Raw genomic sequence first — 20,217 nt, 5'->3', positions numbered from 1 at the left:
GGTATGAGTGCTATACCCACCCTATAGCACTTGGCCAGTACACAATACAAGGGTCAGACAGAGGCTTGTCTCTTTCCCCTGTTGCTTTTGCTGTCTTGTGGGCACCTTGAACTGTTCCACTCTGTGATCCCCCTCTGAGAGGCTACCCTTCCCTGGAGCCAGTGGATTATGGACTGAAACCTCTACACAAGGTGAGTCAAATAAAGCTTTTCTCTTTTAACTTTGGGTGTCCGGTATTTTTTCTCAGCAACAAGGAAAGTAACTAAGACACTTCTTTATACTTCCCAAGCAAAACATTTCAAATTTACATTAATTTTATAAAATGTAAGATTTAAAAAAAAAAACTGTGAGGATTTGTTTCTGGTCCAACATGGAAGATACTCAGAGCCATCATGCTGTAATAACAAAGAGTAAAAAGCTGAGCAAAGTGAAATTTTAAAATATTGCTCGATCTGCCAACAGATAAGCTTAAAATGCAAAGCAGTGTCTCAAATATTGGAGAGTGAAGCAGATGCATACAGAGTCTCACAGTTCACCAAAGCAGAAATCTATATCAGAGACCTGCTTAGAATTAGCATCAGGTAGGGGCTGGGGATTTAGCTCAGTGGCAAAAGCGCCTGCCTGGCAAGCGCAAGGTCATGAGTTCGGTTCCCGGTACCGGAGAAAAACCAAAAAAAAAAAAAACAAACAAACAAAGAATTAGCATCAGGTAAGAAAGCAGAAATCATGGCACTGCTAAGGCTTGGTGTGGACAAGACCCTCCTGGGAGCTCAAGTCTCAGTCCCTACCCCATTTACGAATTTTACAAGTGTATCAGTCCTCTTCTCACTACTACAACAAAATACTGGTATCTAGGTGACTTTATAAGTAAGAGGTTTCTTTAGCCCTCAGCTTTGGAGTTTTGAGAGCTTGCATCTGATAATGGCCCTCCTGCTGGCAAAGTCCCAAAGAAACACAGACTGTTGACAATAGACAGGAAGTTCACATATTTGCCTCCTCTGAACTCTCTCTTAAAGACAAAAGCAAAAACAAAACACTATCACAGCCTGGCATGGTGGCATGTGCCTGTAATTCTAGCCCTCTGGGAGACTGAATCAGAAGGATTGCAAGTTTGAGCCCACCTGGAGAACTTAATGAGATCTTTTCTCAAAATAAAAATGAAAATACCCTGGGGATATAGCTTGTTGGGAAGGCCCTGGGTTCAATCCTTAGTATTGGAGAATACAACAAGGAAATTATCTTTCACTGAGAAATACGACAGATATTAAAGAATGACAAATAATGATGGAACACAATTACCAAGAAGACATCCTTAATCACATGAAGGAGGAAACAGGTTCTCTGGAATTTAAGATAGTTACCCCTGGCAACAATTTGGCAGGTGACATCAAATGGCATTCATCATGCAGAGCTTCCCTCTTTCTGTAGAGTGTAACTGAAGTACTCTCCTTAAATCTTCTCCCACACAGACTCAAAGTTTTATCAACATAAAAGAACCGTAATCTGGGGGCCAGGATTCACTTTGCCACTGCATGAACACTGTAACTCACAAGAAGTTCATCATGTATTTTGCCTTCCATATAGAAAAAGAATCAAAAGCATATGAGTATTTCTATTGCTTTCTATTAAAAGGACAAATTATCATAGTCATTTAAAATGTTCTTCCTTCAGAAATATAACAAAACCACTAAGCATTTTATTAATTTTCCATTTAAAGGAACAATGAAATTGCTTGGGATAATTACTAATCTTTTCTTTTCCAACCAGATACTTATTGACACTCTACACTCAAAGATCTTCACATTAATGAATATTAAATTCCATTTAAAAAACATCCCAAAGGTTTTGATTCAAACACAGTTCTGCTTTCTAAGACCTAATGAGAAATACAATGTTTATCACTATTTTCAATAACAGCATTAATGCTTCAACCATTTCTTGCAAAGAAGTTGCAAAATTTATAATTGATGTTATTCTACAAAATACTTTCAGAGGAGGCAGATGTGGTGGTGTATGCTTATATTCCTAGCCCTTTGAGAGACTGAGGCAATAGAATCAACAGCTCAGCCTGGGTGACTTTAATTAAAAAAACTAAGCGGGGATGAAGCTCAGTGTGAAGATCCTGGGTTCAATACCAAATACAGCCTCCCCATATTGTCAAACAGACTCTACGTTTTTAGCTCCTCTCTCCCTCTCTCCTTTTCTCTCTTCTCTCTCCCCCAATTCTTTTATTTCCATGACTGCTCATTGGGCTAGCCACCTCCACTGTAAACCATTTTTGGTTTCAATCAATGTGTAGAGCAAAATATGACAACAAATCCTACTATATTGTAATTTATTAATTTATTTTTCTGTCTTTGGATAGGAGCTTAACTTGGAGACTTGTTCTCTAGTTTTGTTTTGCACTGTACAGTAGTGACAGGACAATTAAATGAATTCTATGCCTTTAATTTCTGATCTTAGAGGGAAAATTGTTTCTTTACTGCTTTACAGTAATAGACATCTAACGACATACTACACTAGGCAAGTTTAAAGAGGCAAGTAAAAAGATTCTGTACAATGAAAGCAGTAGCCCACACCCTCCAAAAAGTTTAATAATCACTGGAATATATATGTTTTGTAAGATATAAGAGTATACCATTGGCATCATAGAAGAATTCTAAATAGCCAGCGATAACTATGACACACACAGCTGTTCTCAGAGTTCTGAAAACTGTCACACCGTATCTGTGTATTTCCTCATGCAACCAAAGGTTTTAAGCAGTAGCAAGAATGCTATTAACATAGTGCCTGTGAGACTGTTTCTATGTACTTTTTAATAGGAGAAAATGTTCACATTCCCTTGCATCAATGTATCTGCAGCGCCTGTCAGAGTGGGTGGAGACTAAATCTGTATCTGTTGCAGGAAAAAGTATTTAGAAGGCACCTTATGTTTGCCTCAACTTTGGCTCTACTCAATGTTTCCTAGGAACCCTGCCTGAATGAACACTGGCACTTTCTCCCAAACCCCTGTGCAATTCTTGAGGTTTTTAACCACATTGGGCCAATACCATGGATTTTCTGTTTAAGTCTCCCAGTCTATTTTCTGAACTATAGGGTCTGAAAACTTAAAGGTGTTTGACTTGTCTTTTGGCTTCACAGACCAAAGAAAGTGGTTTGAAAAGGTTCATATTTTTAATATTATATAACTTCAAGTGAGAAATGTATGTTTTCCTAATGACAACTATAAAACATGCAACAAGACCAAGCATTTTTGGCTGGTATAAATATGAAAACACGGGGAAGGGAAGGCAGCACATCACATTCTCAAAGTATTTCCTTCTTTAACATTTTAAAATGGGGAATTTATATTAAAACAATGAGAAACAGGTGTTAATGAACCTAAGACACAGGGGTAAAATCGTTTTTCCATGTCAACACCTGTCCAGGTGACTGTGTTGTCAAAGTCTTATTTTTCATCAGCCCTCAAAATGGCAAAGATCTGTCTTATCTGGGAAAGACCCAAGTCTCTGCCCAGGGCTTCTCCCTTGGGACCTATAGTCTATGACTCTGTTCTTCACTTTACAGTCTTTCGTTAGGTTTCCCATAAATCCACACACTTATAAGCTTAGCCCTTCTTGCCTTGCTGAGCTGCTGACGTGCCTGAAAGCTCTGCTAGGCATAAACCCTGAAGAAGGCTGAGTTCAAGTAGGGCAGCTCATTATTTATAGTGAAGATGCCTTTGCTCTCATGAATGTCTTTCCCAGATTCCTAAGTCTACTTTCAAAAGAGACTCCTAATGTTTTGTAGCTGGAAATGGTGAGGAGATGCCCATGCAAAAATATGTAAGTTTAAAAAAAGCAAGAAGAAACTATGTATTTCATAGAACCCCTGTCCTCCTTTGCTTTCATTTTTAGAAAGTGAAAATTATTCCACTACAAAACTACCCAGAGAACCTATAAAAATAGAACTTCCCATGAGATTCTGAATAGCTGACATTCCACAAGAAGTGTACACAAGGGCTACACTGCCAAAGCCAGCATCAGAAGGAGAAACACAAGGAACACTCCTTCTCCAGGAATTCACAGTTATTTGGGAATTGACTTAGAACTGATTGGTGAAGTGGCTTCCAATTTTCCTATATGAGCATTTCATTGATATCTTTAAGATCAGACTTTCTTAACAGTATTTAACATGTATATTTTTCTAAAGCAACATATTTTTCCCTGATTAACACCAAAACAATTATGTAATTTGAATAATTACATCTTTATATAGGCTACATTATTCAGCCATATTTATATAGGTTACACTTTTCAGCCACTGAAAAATCTATACACCACTCCCTACCCCTGCTCCTCCTGGGAGCCCAGTTGAACCTCAGACAGCTGAGGGAACACCTGTGAGCCACCTCCGCCCCTCCACCACCAGTGTGGGAAACAGGCAGAGCTCCAGACGACTTCAGGGGCTTAGGGAGCCACTCACCGCCCCCACTTCCCAGGAGCCGAGCTGAACCTCAGACAGCTTCAAGACACCCTTGAGCTGACCTATCCCCTGCCCCACCACTCTGTGAGACAGGCCCTAACAACTTCAGGGGCCTTAGTAGCCATGACATGCCCCAACCCCAAAGCCTCAGGCGGAAGGGGCAAGGTAAACCTCAAACAGTTTCAGCAGCTTCCAGTGACTGTATGCTCAGCTCTCCCCCACTGGCATGGGAACCGGGCTGGGTTCCAGGGAGTGTCTGGAGCCTCCCTGACTATGACATGCCTACTACTATTATACCCTCGTGGAAACAGGGCTGAAACATGGATAGCTTTGGGAACCTCTGAGTGGGAGCCAAGCTGAGCCACAGACAGCTGTGGCAGCATCAGGGATCCTACCCTGCCCACACATACCACTGAGGGAGCCACCCAGAGCACCAGGACTTTTGGGTCCTTGCCCCACCACTCTGACATCATCCTGGAAGTGAGGCTGAGTTCCAGGGAGCCTCTGGATCTCTGAAAATGACAAAGGAGTAAAATGCAATTGCAGACCTCCACCCCACATAACAAGTCCAGGAGTTATCGACACATAAGAGCTTGGAAGTCATACTCCTGAAATTTCTGAAATGAAAGAAGATGAAATAAAGAAACAACTCCAATCTCTGAGGTAAAAAAAAGAAACAATAACAATAATGAAAGAACTGCTTAGCACATCTAAAGAAGACACAGAAAAGAAAATAGACCATAGAAAATTAATGGAAACCTTGAATGACCAATATAGGAAAGAACTAGAATGCATGAAACAGATTAAAACAGATATACATGAAATTAAAACTTCCATCGAAAGCTAGCAAAACTACTTAAACAGAGCTGAAGATAGACTTCCAGACCTTGAAGACAGCATTGCAGCTAATGACCGTGAAAGGAAGGATCTCTTAACAATAACAAGAAATAACAATCCAATAGCTGCAAGACAAAGCAAAGGAAAACGATGTAAGATTAATAGGTATCAGTGAAACAGCAGGTATCTGCACAAAAGACTACACCCAGACATACAGTGATCAAGATCAAAGAATGTATATACAACATGCAGGAAACACAAAGGAAAGGCAGGAGGCATCACAATTCCTGACTTAAAATTATATTACAAAGCAACTGTGATAAAATCAGCATGGTACTGGAAAAAAACAGACCTGAAGATCAGTGGAACAGATTAGAAGATGCACACACAGCCACAAACACACTCAGCCACCATATCTTTGACAAAGCAGCCAAACATATTCACTGGAAGATAGATAGCCTCTTTAATAAATGGTGCTGGAAAAACTGGCTTTCCACATGCCAAATACTAAAACTAGACCCATGTCTTTCACCATACACTAAACTAATGTCAAAATGGATCAAAGATCTTAACATTAAAACAGAAACACTGAATCTATTGGAAGAGAAAGTAGGTAAAACTCTTGAAGACATACGGGTAGGCAGAGAGTTCATGAACAAAAACCAAACTGCATGGGAAATACTTCAAAGAATCAACAACTGGGATCTCATTTTATTGAAAAGTTTTTGTACATCAAAAAAAAATCACCAACAGAATAAAAAGAAAACCCATGAGTTGGGAAAAAATTTTAGCCAACTGCCCCTCAAAAGACTTCTATCTAGAACATATAAAGAATTTTTTAAAAAATCAGGTTACCCCAAATTCAAAGACCCAATCCAAAACTGGGCATCTGAGATGAATACACACTTCTCAAATGAAGAAATACTAATGGCAAATAAATACATGAAAAAAGTTCAACATCACTGTCATTCAAGAAATGCAAATTAAAACAACACTGAGATTCCATCTCACCCCAGAAAAAATGGCTATCATCAGGAAATCAACCAATAACAAATGCTGGAGAGGCTGTGGGGAGAAAGGAACCCTACAGCATTGTTGGTGGGCATGTAGCTTGGTGAAACCACTGTGGAAATCAGTCTGGAGATGCCTCACAAAACTAGGATTAGAAGTCCCACTTAACCCAACTATTCCCCTTCTGGGTATTTTCCCAGAAGAACTAAAAACATCATACCACAGCAATACAGGTGCATCCATGTTTATAGCAGCACAATTTGTTATAGTTAAATCTTGGAAACAGCCCAAAGCTATAAATCATGGAAATATCCATGTTTATAGCAGCACAATTTGTTACAGCTAAATCTTGGAAACAGCCCATTGACTGAGAAATGGGTAAAAAAGATGTGGTATTTTTATACAATGGAGTATTACTCAGCTATAAAAAAAGATAAACTTGAGGCTTTTGTAGGCAAATGGATGCAACTAGAGACCATAAGTGAAATAAATCGGACCCACATGTGTAAATACTGGCTCCCTGGTATAGGAACTTGAAAGAGCAAGTAAAACTCAAAGTGTACAATAGATGATAAGAAAGGGAAAGAAAATGCTCAAAGGAAGAAACAACTGGGATGAGGGAAAGAAGAGAAAAGAAAGAAGGAAGGTTTTATATGTGTGTGTGTGTGTATGTGTGTGTGTGTGTATAAAAGAATAGCTCGGATAATTGATGGTATAGCTGGGATATTGAAAGGAACAGTTAATGCTTAAATTTTTTTATATTCTGACCAATTTTGCATGCTTATATATGGTAATCTGAGCAACTGATATGAAAAGAACAATATGAAATATAACAACTGCTGGTGAACTCCCACCATCTTGTCTAGTGAAACTCTGTATTGTCTCTAATTTTTTTAAAATGATTATTTTCTTATTCTCTTTAATGGTTTGATCAATCTTCCATTCTTACATTTGGTAATCTGAGCAACTTCACTGAAGATAACAATATGTAATATAACAACTACTATTAATTCCTATCATTTGGTTTAAAACCCATATCAGTTTTAATGTTCTTGCTTTGTTTTCTTTGTATTTTGCTATTGTTCTTTTTTTTACTATTCTCTTTAAAATAAAAAAAAAAGTCTATACAGTACTTTCAACCACAGCTTTTCTATTGTGCCTAAAGTTGAGTACTTTATTGCATTCCATTCAGCTAGTTTACTGGTCTCGTTTACTGGCAAATCATTTTTATTAGGACCACTAATAATCTACATCTTAAACTTAAAATATTCTGAATAGTTCCAAAGGTCTGAAATCTTTATTCTTATTCTGGAAGCAGAGTTTCAGTTGTCTGATACAAAACATATTTCATATTATTACAGTTTGTATATAAATTCTTCACCTTAAGAAATCTCTTCATGTTGATTTCAGAGAGGCAAATATCACTGCTATAGACATAACTTACCCTGGTTGTAAATCTTACTTTGTTTTTATGTGAACTGCATTCATCAACTATTTTGCTGTATTAAAAAATGCTGGGGAAGAAACTAAACTATGTGATTCTTACCATTCCCTTAATTTACTAAGGAACATAAAATTCGTGAAATATAGAATTTAGATATAATAACTTGGTGATATTATAGGCAGCTAAGTTAAAAACTAACACTCAGTCATTGAGGGATGGTCCCTCAAGACAGTACTGCAGAAAAGGAGTACAAATGTGTATAAGGCCGCCTGAAGAAGGGCAGGCAACAAGATGTAGATGCAAGGCTAGGCCTGCATGCCTCTCTAAAGGATATGTAGGAACTTGAAATTATACTGCACTTAGCACCACCTGGTCCTGGAAATCTAGAGAGGCGTAAGTTTTCCAGGTGCTTCCTTGGAGCATCTGGATCCATCTCTTTTGCAAAATGCCTTTGTTCTTTCCATGTACCCTTGCTATGTGACTCATTTCCTTATTCGATCAGTATTAGTTAAGTGGTTACTTGTCATCCTACAGGTTGATTTTTGTTTGACCTATGTTGTTTTTCTGTATAATTTACCCCTGAAAAAAGGCCTCTGTCTGCCAACTCTGGACCACTCCTGGAAACCCAGGCAGTATTCTCTCCTGATTTCCAGTAGCTTCACTAATGCATGTTGTGGAACCACACACTTAGCACATTTGACAGGTCTGGAGTTAAAGTGGCATGGCAGGGCTGGGGATTTAGCTCAGCGGCAAAAAGCGCCTGCCTGGCAAGCGCAAGGTCGTGAGTTCGGTTCCTGGTACCGGAGAAAAACCAAAAAAAAAAAAGTGGCATGGCAGAGGATTTGACATAACCCTGAAGTAATTCATACAACTGAAGAGGATCCCAATATGTCACCCTAAAATATGCTACTTTGGCATAAGGATTATTTTGAGCTAAAGGTAAAAGAAAAACCAACCACTATAAGAAGAGTTCTCTGTCCTCCCATTTTTTGCCTAAAATAAAGGTCTAAATTGCTCTTTGACGAAGCCATCCCTTTCTCCCACTCCTCCCTCATTCCCTCGTACCAATGAGAAACAGTGATTCAGCATAAAAGATGGAGATTTGACAGCAAGATGAGACTAAGCAAAAACCAAAATAAAATAAAATAAATGTGAGTCAAGTCTATTAATAGTAAAACTCTTGAAAACAAAAGACAAAGAAAAAATTTTTAAAGCAGTCAGAGAGAAAGAACACATTTACTTTCAGGAGGAAAATAATTAGAGTGACAGATTTTTCATCAAACACCAAGGGCCTCAAGAAGAATGTGGGACAACAGTGAAAGAAAAAAACTAGCAATTTATAATTCTATATCTGGCAAAAATACCCTCAAGGAAGGAGTGAAACATTCTTGGAAAAAGTAAAACTAATACTTTTTTGTTATGAAAGAATACCTAAAGAAAGCTGAAGAATGGAAATCATCAAAGGAAGTATCTTGGAACATCAAGAAAAAATAAACTATGGGACAAATAACAAAGAAGAGATGCTCTGCAAAGGACTGAGGAGGAAGGAACACTTGGACAGCACAGAGTGATACAACAACACAGTTTGAGCAATCTGAGGGTGGACTGTGACTGCAAAAGTAGCCTGAGTAGCAGGGCTGTGTAGCAGCAGAGCTACCATCTTTATTTGATAACACGGTGTCCAACTTTTGCCTTGCTTGAGCTATATGAGGAGCAACTGTCTCGGGCCATAAATAAAATATAAAGTTAATGAACATAATGCTCTTTTTAAACATTTCAACTTATCGAATTATTTTATTAAATAAATGATACAACAAGCCTAATTTCAGTAAGAAAACTTGCATGTCTGCCTAATACAATCAATGCCTGTGTTAACAGGCATAGTCATATGTTATAGGTTGAAATACTGTTATTGGCAATTGTTGTATTTTCCTCACCAGATCACACAAGTGCACATACTGTCTGATACATATAGGCTTTGACTGAACTGCCTGTGTGGTGAGCACAAGAAGCAGAGCCTGCACTGCCTTGTGATCTCCCCTACACAGTATTCTGTTGTCTACTTTGCCTGCACTTGAGCATCACACGAGACACGAAAAATATTTCTAGAAATCACACAATAATGTTAAAAAGGGCCTCTTTACTAGCAGTCCAGTGCCACATGTAGTCTGTGGGCCTCACACTGCACATGCTTATTTTTCAGCACACACATGAGTCCTCAGTAATGCTGACCTGCTTGGCTGCCCACCCACAGGCAAGACCACCTTTCTTTATGGATAATGAAATCGTGACTTTGTTCAAAGCTGGGGGTTATATAATGCAGGGGAGGGTCTTCCCTCACTGGACCTACAGACTGAACCACGGTTAGTCAATGCAAATTGTGATACCGTTCACTTTCCAATACAGTTGGCCTTTCAAATTTGTGTGTTCCATATGCATGGATTCAACCAATGCCAGATCAAAGATATTCTAAAAAGAAATTGGATCTTTACTAATTGTGTGCAGACTTTCTATTTGTCATTATTCCTTAAACAATACAGTATAGCAACTATTTATATAGCATGTACCTTGCGTGAGGTATTGCAAGCAATCTAGATATAATTAAAAGTTATGTGTTGGTTATATGCAAAAATTACATTTTATATGAGGGAAATAAACATCAATGGATTTGGGTTATAAGCATTAAAAAATTAACGTCCACATATACTAAGGAACTTGAAAAGAATTCTAACTAAGGATTCATTAACAGAGGGTATGTGAACGACTCCTGAGAAAAATTTTCTTAATGGATAAAGAAAAAACATGCAATGGAAGTATTATTCCTCCTTTCTGACTTTGTAAGTCACTGTGATTTCTGATATAAAACAATCCACTTGAGACCATAGAGAGCTGGAGCATGAAGACAAGCCAACAACAACAAACAGATGGACACAACAAAATTCTTATGATATCACTGAAAGGCTGAATTAACCAAAACTAGCAGTCAGCCTACCTTTAGATTCATGTTGTTAAATAGTTTTTTCTTATTTATTTCCCCAAACTATCAAAATCACATTAAAATGCTCTAGTAGCCCATTATGTGAATGTATATAATTATGCAATTATTGCCCTGTAAGTTGGTTTTGTTCTTTTTTTTCCTTCATTATAAAGGATGATGTAATGAACATCTCTTAATATAAAACTTTACCTGAATTTAGGATATACTTTTCATAAACTTGTTGCCAGAAATGAAATTACTTTGTGAAATGATATGAGCATTTTAAAGTTTTGTGATAAGTAGTATAAATTGATATCCAGAAAGCACATACTTAATAAATTCCTACCACTCATGTGTATGGCCTGTTTGAAAATATTCCTTTGAAGAATCATTATTTTCCCTTCATTTTTGTTGACAAAACCTTGGTTTATAAGCCCTGAGTAGTTTCAACTAAAAAAAATTTTTAAACAACAGTTTCTTCCTTGAGTCTTCTTTTTATATACAATAAATTTTACAAACTCATAAAAAATTCAAAGGAAAATTTTGCTATGTTATCCATTTTATACCCCAAGGTAAAACTAAAAACTACCTATGAATCACAATGGACAAATGGAAGGAAAACAGACTCATACCTGTTTCATTTAGGAAGACTGAGTTAAACATTAAATAAAATACTGAGTAGACACTCCTTTTCAAAAGAATTCGAGTTGAACAGTCTTGAAGAGTATTTTTAAAATATAATGGTTATTACTTTGGACTGTACAGTGAGAAAAATCATGTTTAATTAAAAATGATTTTTATATACATTATAAAAATAAATGAGCATAAAGTAATTACTTACAAATCAAACACCAAGTAATGAAAGCCCTCTTCTGATATGCTGTCATGAAGTCGTACTGAAAATAAAGAAAAGAGAACAAAGTTTGCATTATGCTCATGTCAACAATCAATATTAAGCCCATCTCCTAAGGGGCATCTGTCTCCTAAATAAGAAATGTTAGCACTGATATTTATTTTAGCTTTGGATAAGGCAGTGTCCTTCAGTGGTTCATACAGGCCAACCAGTTTTGGGTTTGGTTCTGATAATTACCATAGCCTACAAGTTTAACATACACTGATATTAATACCTGTACTTCATATAATGGTTGAGATTAAATGACACAGTAAAATTAAATAATCCATATATTGCTAGGTAAGTACTGCATAACTGTTAATGACTATTATATACCCAAAGTCACCAGGTCCTCGCAATTCTACTTCTCTGACATCCCTCTTTTACAGTCACCCTCACCCATGTCTTCACCAACCCATGCCAGGATCACTGCAGCAAGAGAGCAAGAGGAATCACTGGAGTCTGCTACTCTCTGCCTGCCTCCGCTCTCCTGTGTGTCCTGGAATTTTCACACAGCACACCCTAGCCGACCTACCAAAGCACAGTTTTTAGGGAGGAGAAAGGAAGGGAAGGAGAAAGGGATGTAAAAAGAATTAAAATATATTATGTACATGTACCATGTTGCCACAATGTATGTAATCACTATGTACTACAAACCTATACTAACAAAAATTAAAAATAATTCAAAATAAAAACTAAAAAAGTTTCTATGTTCTTTACTCGTTACCAAAACCCATATCAACTCACTAATTAAAAGTGAGTATTTAGAACTTTACTGATAAAAATAATTATACCTTCTTCAAATCCATACGTATTTTCCAATGAGCTAGACTTACAGATAATTCTTGCTGAAATCAATATATGCCTTTTCTGCACTTAAAACACTGAACCACACATGCTACACTAAACCACACAGGTATAAATTACATACCACTTTATCTATTTATTTTGCATAGTCTCTCCTCTTGATTTGCCCTCCACAGATGGTAATTTTTCCTATTTATCCAAATCCTTTGCAGAGATGGCTTGACCTTCATTGTGGACAACAGAAGGCAGGGAAAGCAACAAAACTGCAGAACACAACTGCTTTCACAAAGTCACTACAGGAAAGACAAAAATTTCTACTATGATCTAAGTATACTACCCATGCAGTGATAATTAGTATATGGAAAATGTCTATTAACAAGAATAGTTAGGTTTCATGGCAACTACAATCACCTGGAGATTCAATCTATAGCAACTGTGGTATTCCCACTCTCCATGCTTTAAAATCCAATTCCACCCCCTCTAGATCTTGTGACAATTAGCGTGGAGTGTCAATTTGGCTTTGGGTGTTGGTAGAGCACACTTCTGAGTGTGCCTGGTAGGTCATGGTGGGATGACTTTGGGTACCCTATTTGGTCTTTGGCCTGTTTCTTGGGGGTTACTGCTCTGCTTCCTGGCCAATATGAAGTACGTAGCTTTGCTTAACCATAACCTCTTGTCAGCATGTTCCTGCCTTGGAGCAATGGACCATGAATTGTATCCTGAGAAACCATGAGCTAAAGTAAAACTTTCCTCTTTAAAATTGTGGGTGAGTGGTACTGTGTCTCAGTAAACAGAAAAGCCAATATAGATCTCATTGCTGGTCTACCAAAAAAACTTTTGAATCCTTTTCCAGAAATTTCACCAAAGTGATGAAAGAGAGATTTGCTTCAGCCTAAATTACAGATAATTACCTATATAATGTGGATTTGTCTATAGTCAACATGAAGAAGAGGCTAACAATGGAGATAGTTGGGATGGTAACCAATCTGAGACTTGGACTGTTTTGCCTGAACACCTGAAATACAACACGCGGCAGCCTCCTCCTCTTTCTCTATTCTGTCATCATGTCACTGTGATACAGCGTATTTTATCTTTACTACCAAATGAAATACCTTTTCCTCAAACACACAGTTTCCTTCTCATCAGTGTTATTAAATTGAAAGCAAATTTTTAAGTTTTTGCATCTCACACAGAAATCTGGCACATGGTAATGTCTTTTTGAAATGCTTACCATACCAGGGTTTTAGACAGAAAATTTCACCAAAGACTAGTATAGTTATTTATTTCTAAAATAAAATGATATGCAAGAAACTTGTAAATTTAACTGTGTGAGGTGCATTCTTTAATTTGCCAATATGAGAAATGCTGCTTGCTTTTATTCAAACTTATGCTTCTGAAAAAAAATGAAGACCTTGGCAAAATAATGTATGCTGTGCTCATAATTATTTAGAATTGTAAGAGACAAGTCATGGCCTATGACTTAGTGATTTTGTTGGCACAGTTTCAGACATGCCTAACAAAGTGTTTAAATGAGTTCAAATAAAGAAAGCACTGACTTATTCTGGGAAATAAGTTGATTTCCCATGTTATCAAAGCTAAAGTGAAAAGTAAAATTCACAAGATGTATAGAAGGAAACCATTTCACTCTTCCACTGACTCAAGGAAAATGATTCCAGCAAAGGTAGGATCTTGGGGGTGTTGCTCAGAGCTGTACAGATCAAGAAAGAAGGCAATTTGAGGTGCAATTCTAGAAGCAGCATTAACTATAGGTCATATCAAGAATAAAACTTTCTTAGTATGACTTACCACTGTCTTAATCATATTTGTAAATAATCACCATCTAGACATGAAATCTTTTTGACCAAGTCACAAGTTGCTAAAAATGCAAGCCTGATGATCACACTCAGGATACAAAACCACCTAGCCAACAAGCATGTAATAATGGTTCAAGACAAACCAATTGTCCAGGCTCACTCCTCTGGCATCACACAATTACAAAACAATCTCAGATACATCCTTCTAGTCACCTGACCATGTGAGCTTAATCACAATAAATGGTATTATTTGTGTTACAAAAAAACCGACATCATCTTTACTTGGGATTACTACAGACATATTTCTCTCCTTCCTTTATTTTTTTCCTTTCTTATGCCCTTCCTTCCTTACTTCCACTGTTTTTAAAGAAAGAAACTAGAAAAACATAATTACATGGAATCCTTGTGATTTTCACTTATTCATGTTATCTGACACAGTCTTCATAAGAATATTCTGTGTTTTCAATGACATTAAGGATGCATTTATTTCCTTGTATGATTTTTTAGTCTCCTATTCTGTTGTCAGAGTCTATCCCTCTCCATCTAGCAGACAATTCTACACAGCCCAAGACATCATCTGTTTTTCAACATGCCTTTGCTAGCTGTCAAAAGTATCCTTCATCTTCCACCTTTATTTCCTTTTTAACTTTTTTCAAGGATTGAAAAGTTTGTTCAGTTTTGCAAAGTGTTACATTAATTGTTCTCTATAAATAGCTATCAATTCATTCTCACACCCAAGGAACCGCACGATGTCCTGGTTGCTCACGCAACACTGTGTCATTGTGCAGGTCACAGCTGTTTGACCAAGACTGACTGCATGGCCAGCTTGCCATGCCATGGCTCATGAGGCTGAAGCACGTGTACGGTGTACGGTGCTCTTGCTACAACTGTCACTCCCATAAGCTGTATACAGGGCGAACACAATTGGCTTAATTACAATGTTTTTAGAGAGAAATTTTAAGGAAGATAACGAGAAGCATTTGAGAAAACTGATTAAAAAGCATCTTGGCAGTGCTTTTCTGAAGTCTGCTCAAAGTTTAGGAATAAATTAATTTTCATAAACTAAAACAGTATTATGGTTATCTGGAGTAAAATTTTAATTTTCAGAACTTTCAGCAATGGACTTCTAAGAAGAAAACTCTGAGGCTAAACTACTTCCAGAGGTTAGCTGACCCACAGCTAATTCTCTTCTCTCCCCTGCATGTTATCAGTTTCGTAGTTTGTATTCACATTATCACAAGATCACTACTTTCTCTTCCTGTCCTGTGTGCTTGTGTGATTTTGCTACAATCTTAGGTAGGTGTTAGCGCCTCAAAGAAGGGTCAAACTGGATCATAGCCCTTGTATAATATGAGAAAAGAAATTTTATTTACATTTTATAAATGCTTCCTATTCATTTTAATATTTCATTTCATTTAGGGGTTAAATGATACAATAAACTTTATAATTACAATGCTTACTATAGCACACACAATAATCTAGCAGGAGTTAGTCTGTGTAGTATATACAAGGACCATCAGGGCCCAGTGGATTTTCTAAATGATCATTCACACGAGTTCAATCTCTGACACACAGTCACACAAAAATATTAAATGTATTTTATGGAGATTTATTATCTTTCAAAAAAGGCTAACAGGATGCAGACACTTGCTTCAGTTTCAGTACTGCATTTCCCCCTTCATTTCCTAATAGCACTCCTCATGCCCGAACAAATAAAAAATCAAGGTCATTCATTATAATTTTGTGAAATCATTTTTGTTTGTTTGTTTTCTCAGAGAGGGTCTCACCATGCAGTTCAGGTTGTCCCTGAACTCACTATGTAGCCTAGGCTGGCCTCAAACTTGCAGCAATCTTCCTGCTCAGCCTCCTGGGTGCTGGAATTACAAGTGTGCTCTATTACATATAGCTTAATTTTGTGAAGTCATTTAAACAAAATATTATTTGGTTCAAATTATACTGATTTTTACTTTTCCTTACAACCCAAATTCACTGCCTTTTTTTGTCTACGAAAATTGATCATGGAAATGTGGCAGTCAACTGCTTCAGTGGACCTCAGGGCCTTTTACACTGCCTCTGGCCTGTCCCTTACACTGCCTCTATGATCTGCATTCAGTGCTTAGCAGCTGTGATGCAAAAAGCTCTGTAAAAGGGGGCTATCCTCTTGGAAACTACCTGCTATGCTAAAATATTCAGGTTGGGTGAGAGAAGCACTAGAAGACCAGAGGCAGCATGAAGAGAGAAATCCCAGAGGATGAGAGGTCATGGTGACATTCCCTCACGAGTAGAGGTCATGGTGACATTCCCTCACGAGTAGAACTTCTAGGTGAATGCAACTACATGAATGGTCTTGTGAATAAGAAAGTCATCCATGTGAATCCAGGCAACACGAAGAATTGTTGCAAACAATAAACTGATGTTCTTTAAAGCCATTATGTCTACAGTGTAAACTGTTAGGCAATAATAGCTAAGTAAACAGGAAAAACAATCTGTGTAATGGTGTAACAGACTACACCATCTCCAAATAATTCTTTCCCTATCATAAGCAAGTGTTAGCAGAAAAAGAACATGTTTGGCTTAGAAAATATGGAAGAATTAGTGTAATTCTCTAAAATTGACATGGTAGGGTAATACTGCCAATGTTACCATCATAGTAATAATGCAATTCATAGAGAACAGATTGTATTGCACCGTTAATTGCTGTTTGTCAGCTCTAAGCAATAGCTCTGATTATAACTGAGAGAACTTTTGCATGTTTACGTTTGTTGTGTTGCAAAGAGATGGTGGTAGTGGAGTTGGTTCACATTCTGGGACAAAAAATGGCAGCTTTTATTAAGTCAGACCCTTTTTATCCTCCCTTCAGTAGTTAATTATAATCCACAACTAGACCAAAGACTAGCCAAGTTAGGTCTTGCAGTTGCCAAGCTTTTCAAACAGGCATGCCAACATTGAGTTCTTTTGTAAATTTAAAAAAAAAAAAATTATGAGCGTTAGAGCATTTTAACAGTCAAATGGCAGCAGTGTAGGAAGAAATTTTAGCTCAGCCACTATTATCAAGTCTTCCATGACAAAGCCAGTCATTTCTAGAGACTAAATTTTTCAAACAGAAAACACAGAAGCACTGAAAACAAAATTCAAAATCAAACTAATATGTGTAGAAAACTAATGGCAAATCTGCATGCATGTTTTGTGTTCCTTAATCCCTATTTGCTGTAACATAATACAGTTAATAAAATGACACCATTTATTTTTATCTTTACAAAATAAAACATTAACCAGTAAATTTCAAAATATATGCAGTCTATTTTTCTTAAATATAGATTAATGTATATGGTTCATTTTACCTTAAACTGGGTAAAATTTTAGATGGATGGAGGTATAGATGTATATTCGATGTTTTTGTTGTTACTATAAAAGTCAGTAGTCATCTATATACTCTGATTTTTCTGTGCTTGTCTTAATATAACACTTTTTAAATCTGGGCATAAAAAGTTTGAGATGGTTACTCTTACATGAGAAACCCCAAGTACAAATAATTTAAAGAGCACAATAAAAGACAACAGGAAATAGGGAGGTAAACCTTTTGCACACAGGAAGGGAATCTAGGGACAGAGGGAAAGAGGAAACAGAGCAGAGGAAGGGTAAATAAAAAGACTAAAATTCGATACGTATATTATCAATTCCCTGCCATTGGTGTATTCATTATGTATCCCGAACATGTACTAATAAGAAATAAATAAATAGAAATTTGAGAGTTGGGCTTAGCTGGCCAAGGCAAACAAATAAAACAGACATAAAAGCCATAGTTTTTCTAACTTTTAGATGTTTGAACAATTTGTAAAGCTACATAAAGGGGTATTCATTCTGGACAAAATATCTACCAGTACATCTCAGAACATATAGAAATATTAAAATAGCTTCTACATCAAAAATTGGAAAATTATCTTAATAAAATTTCAAATATTTTCCCTGTAAAAAGATTTACTTCTAAATGTAATATAAACCAGTATCAAATTATATTTAAAAGTGACTTAAGAATTCAAAATTAATTAAGCACTTTTGGGATAACTAATTATTACATGAAACTTAATATGGGGATTTACCCATATTAACTAAAAAATAATGCCAAAATTACATGAAAAAGGTCATTAAATCCCAGGGTCAGTCCATAGGGTCACAGCAATTCCCTCTGCTGACTATAATTTCCATTTGTAGTCCCAAATTCCCACTTCATACCTGATCAAGATTAAAATTCAAACAAGGCACGGTGGCACATGCCTGTAATTTCAGCTACACAAGAGGATTCATCAGGAGGATCATAAATGTAAGGCTAGCCTGGGCAATTCTGTGAGACCCTGTTGCAAAATAAATTTTTTAAAGGGTTGGGAATGTAGCTCTGTGGTAGCTCTTGGATTTAAACACTAGTACTGCAATAATGAATGAATGAATGAACAACATTTAAATTAGTTTCAATATCAATTGTAATTATAATTATATATACATACATATTTATGTATTTATAACTATAACACAATTATAAGACCACGTTACTAGAACACTCAGGACTGCCTAAGACAAATTGAGATAACTTTTAAATGGCCAAAGCTAGTTAAAACTAGATTATTTAGGGCTGAGGCTATAGCTTAGTGGCACAGCACCTTCCTGGCAAGCACAAGCTCCTGAGTTTGATTCCCAGTACCAAAAGAACCCCAAAACATACTAGATTATTAAGTGGGACTTCTGGCTGGTCAAAATACCTATTACCCAGCAGAATTTCAACCTACAAAGAGGGTGCCGAGTGGGAGATACAATCAATGACCACTGACTTTATAGTTAATCAGCCACACAGGTCTGATGATAGCATGAGAGATCAATGCACTCTTTTGTTTCAAAGAAAAATCATAAATAGCTAAATACAGACAGAACTGTTAAGAAAATAGAAAAGCAAACAAGTAATTCATTAAAAAGCCTGTTCTGATCAGTTTTTTAAAATATAAAGAGATATTATAGCTTAAGTAACAGCTGAAAATGTTTTCTTTGAACAATGACTTTGGATTATTTTGATGCATATTTTAAGTGGATAAGTGCATTCTACTTATTCTAATTTGTGTTTTGGAAAAATAATTTAATTCCTTGGAAAAGTCCATACTAATAAGTTAGTACTAATTTCATGTTTCCTTTATTTTGAAAAATTTTCCCACTTTTAATTTTGCATAAATATCACTTATGTATTTCAACTGGTGGTTCCAATTTATTTCACTTGTCATGTGTGTTAGTCAGGTTTTTGTTATTACATCTTCCAATACTTACATAAAACTAATCACATGTCACAAGGATACGTTCTTTCCTTTTCTCTCCCTTTCTCTTTCGCTCTCTCTCTGTCAGGGTCTTACTATACAACCCAGCCTGAACTCATTTTCTCTGCCTCAGCCTTCTCAATGATGGGATTATACTCAGGAACAATAACACCTGGCTTTCATGGATATCCTCAACCATTAGGAATATTAAAAAAGAAAGAGAGGTTTCTGTCTTGGTCTATCTTCCCATATTTTCAGCACTGTATGAGAAGTTTTGGTGAATATGGTAGAAACAAGGGAAGAGGGACAATAAATACTACATGGCAAAGGTATTCCTTAAGTAGTAAATTTCTTGAAGATAAAGAGATGTCACTTCTTCAGTGAAAAATGGAACACCCTCTTTTCTAAATAAAACAGATTAAACAGATTATACTGAAGAGCATTTCACATTAAAGGACACATGCTTTGTGCAACTTTTTCTTAATATATACAATGTACACTGTATATATATTATATACAGGTCGTGAAAAAAAACCTTTTTAAATTAAAGGTCACAATAAAAATACTTGATAAGCACTGGATTAGAGAATCCTTCAAGAGAATTCTGTAAGTTTCTTTCCAACCCAAACTTTTTGCAATTCTCTGTATGTGGACAATTATGGCAAATAAGAAGTAAA

The 20,217-nt window shown here is 36.5% G+C and overlaps 1 protein-coding gene across 11 annotated transcripts in view; it reads right to left on the bottom strand.

Moving 5' to 3' along the window:
* The window catches only part of Camk2d (calcium/calmodulin-dependent protein kinase II delta), a 296,895-nt gene that overhangs the window by 145,039 nt on the left and 131,639 nt on the right, over positions 1–20,217 (bottom strand). For all 11 annotated transcript variants that reach the window (XM_005386817.2, XM_005386834.2, XM_005386824.2 and 8 more), the window contains exon 4: positions 11,575–11,629. In XM_005386817.2, coding sequence (XP_005386874.1) covers positions 11,575–11,629 — 55 coding nt within the window. The remainder of the gene's footprint in view (positions 1–11,574; positions 11,630–20,217) is intronic.

Source organism: Chinchilla lanigera, unplaced genomic scaffold, assembly GCF_000276665.1.
Source record: "Chinchilla lanigera isolate Chin_1 unplaced genomic scaffold, ChiLan1.0 scaffold00027, whole genome shotgun sequence".
Lineage (NCBI taxonomy): Eukaryota > Metazoa > Chordata > Mammalia > Rodentia > Chinchillidae > Chinchilla > Chinchilla lanigera.
The sequence above is the reverse complement of the archived record's forward strand: the minus strand, read 5'-3'. Positions and strand labels throughout refer to the sequence as shown.